The sequence below is a fragment of the Ostreococcus tauri genome, assembly GCF_000214015.3.
Source record: "Ostreococcus tauri WGS project CAID00000000 data, contig chromosome 05, whole genome shotgun sequence".
Lineage (NCBI taxonomy): Eukaryota > Viridiplantae > Chlorophyta > Mamiellophyceae > Mamiellales > Bathycoccaceae > Ostreococcus > Ostreococcus tauri.
Window position 1 is genome coordinate 659,995 of NC_014430.2, and position 898 is coordinate 660,892.

The 898-nt window shown below is 65.3% G+C and overlaps 1 protein-coding gene across 1 annotated transcript; it reads right to left on the reverse strand.

Annotated features, from left to right (window-relative positions):
* Positions 1 to 898, reverse strand: OT_ostta05g04030 (Pentatricopeptide repeat; the record flags this gene model as incomplete). Its single annotated transcript, XM_003079456.2, has 1 exon — positions 1 to 898. A coding segment is annotated over one exon (898 nt), but the record flags the coding sequence as incomplete, so codon positions are not given.

Here is an 898-nt window from a genome sequence, read left to right on the forward strand (position 1 = left end):
CGTATCCAAATCCTCACACTTCACGCACGCTCCAATCACGGCCCCGATCGTGATCTTCCGCCCGTTCGGCGTGGTGGGTATGGCTGACATGTCCAGGAGCTGGAACACCGCGTCCAGCCGCTTGGCGTTCCCCAACTCCTTAATCTTCGCCGTCAACAACCGTCCGTGGAGCGGCTTCAGCCCGTACGTCACCCTCCCATCTCTCGATACCAACCCTTTGAGCGCCGAATCCAACGCTCTCGCCCGCTCGGGAGTGTCCTCCTTCGGTCCCCGTCCCCGCTCCCATTGCTCCAGTAACCCCAAAGCCTCGATGAGGCGTCCTTGCCTGGCATATCCCAACATGAGCGCGCTGTACGCCGGCGCGCCAGCCCCGCACTCTTCCGGTCCGTCGAGCTTCATCAAGAGCCTATACGCCGTATCCAAATCCTCACACTTCACGCACGCTCCAATCACGGCCCCGATCGTGATCTTCCGCCCGTTCGGCGTGGTGGGTATGGCTGACATGTCCAGGAGCTGGAACACCGCGTCCAGCCGCTTGGCGTTCCCCAACTCCTTAATCTTCGCCGTCAACAACCGTCCGTGGAGCGGCTTCAGCCCGTACGTCACCCTCCCATCTCTCGATACCAACCCTTTGAGCGCCGAATCCAACGCTCTCGCCCGCTCGGGAGTGTCCACGAACGCGTCCGCGTCCTCGTCGAACGCCGGCGCGCGCTCCGCCTCCTCGTCCGCCGCCACCTCGTCCCACAGATCACTCGTCCCCCCCGTTCGCGTGAGATGGACCCACGAATCATCCTCCCCCACGCCCCCACCGGTCGCCGCGCGCGGGCGTCGCCCTGCCTTCGCGCCCGTTCTCCGCCCGTCCCGCCCCGGCGCCCGTCCGCGCGAATCATCATCGCCC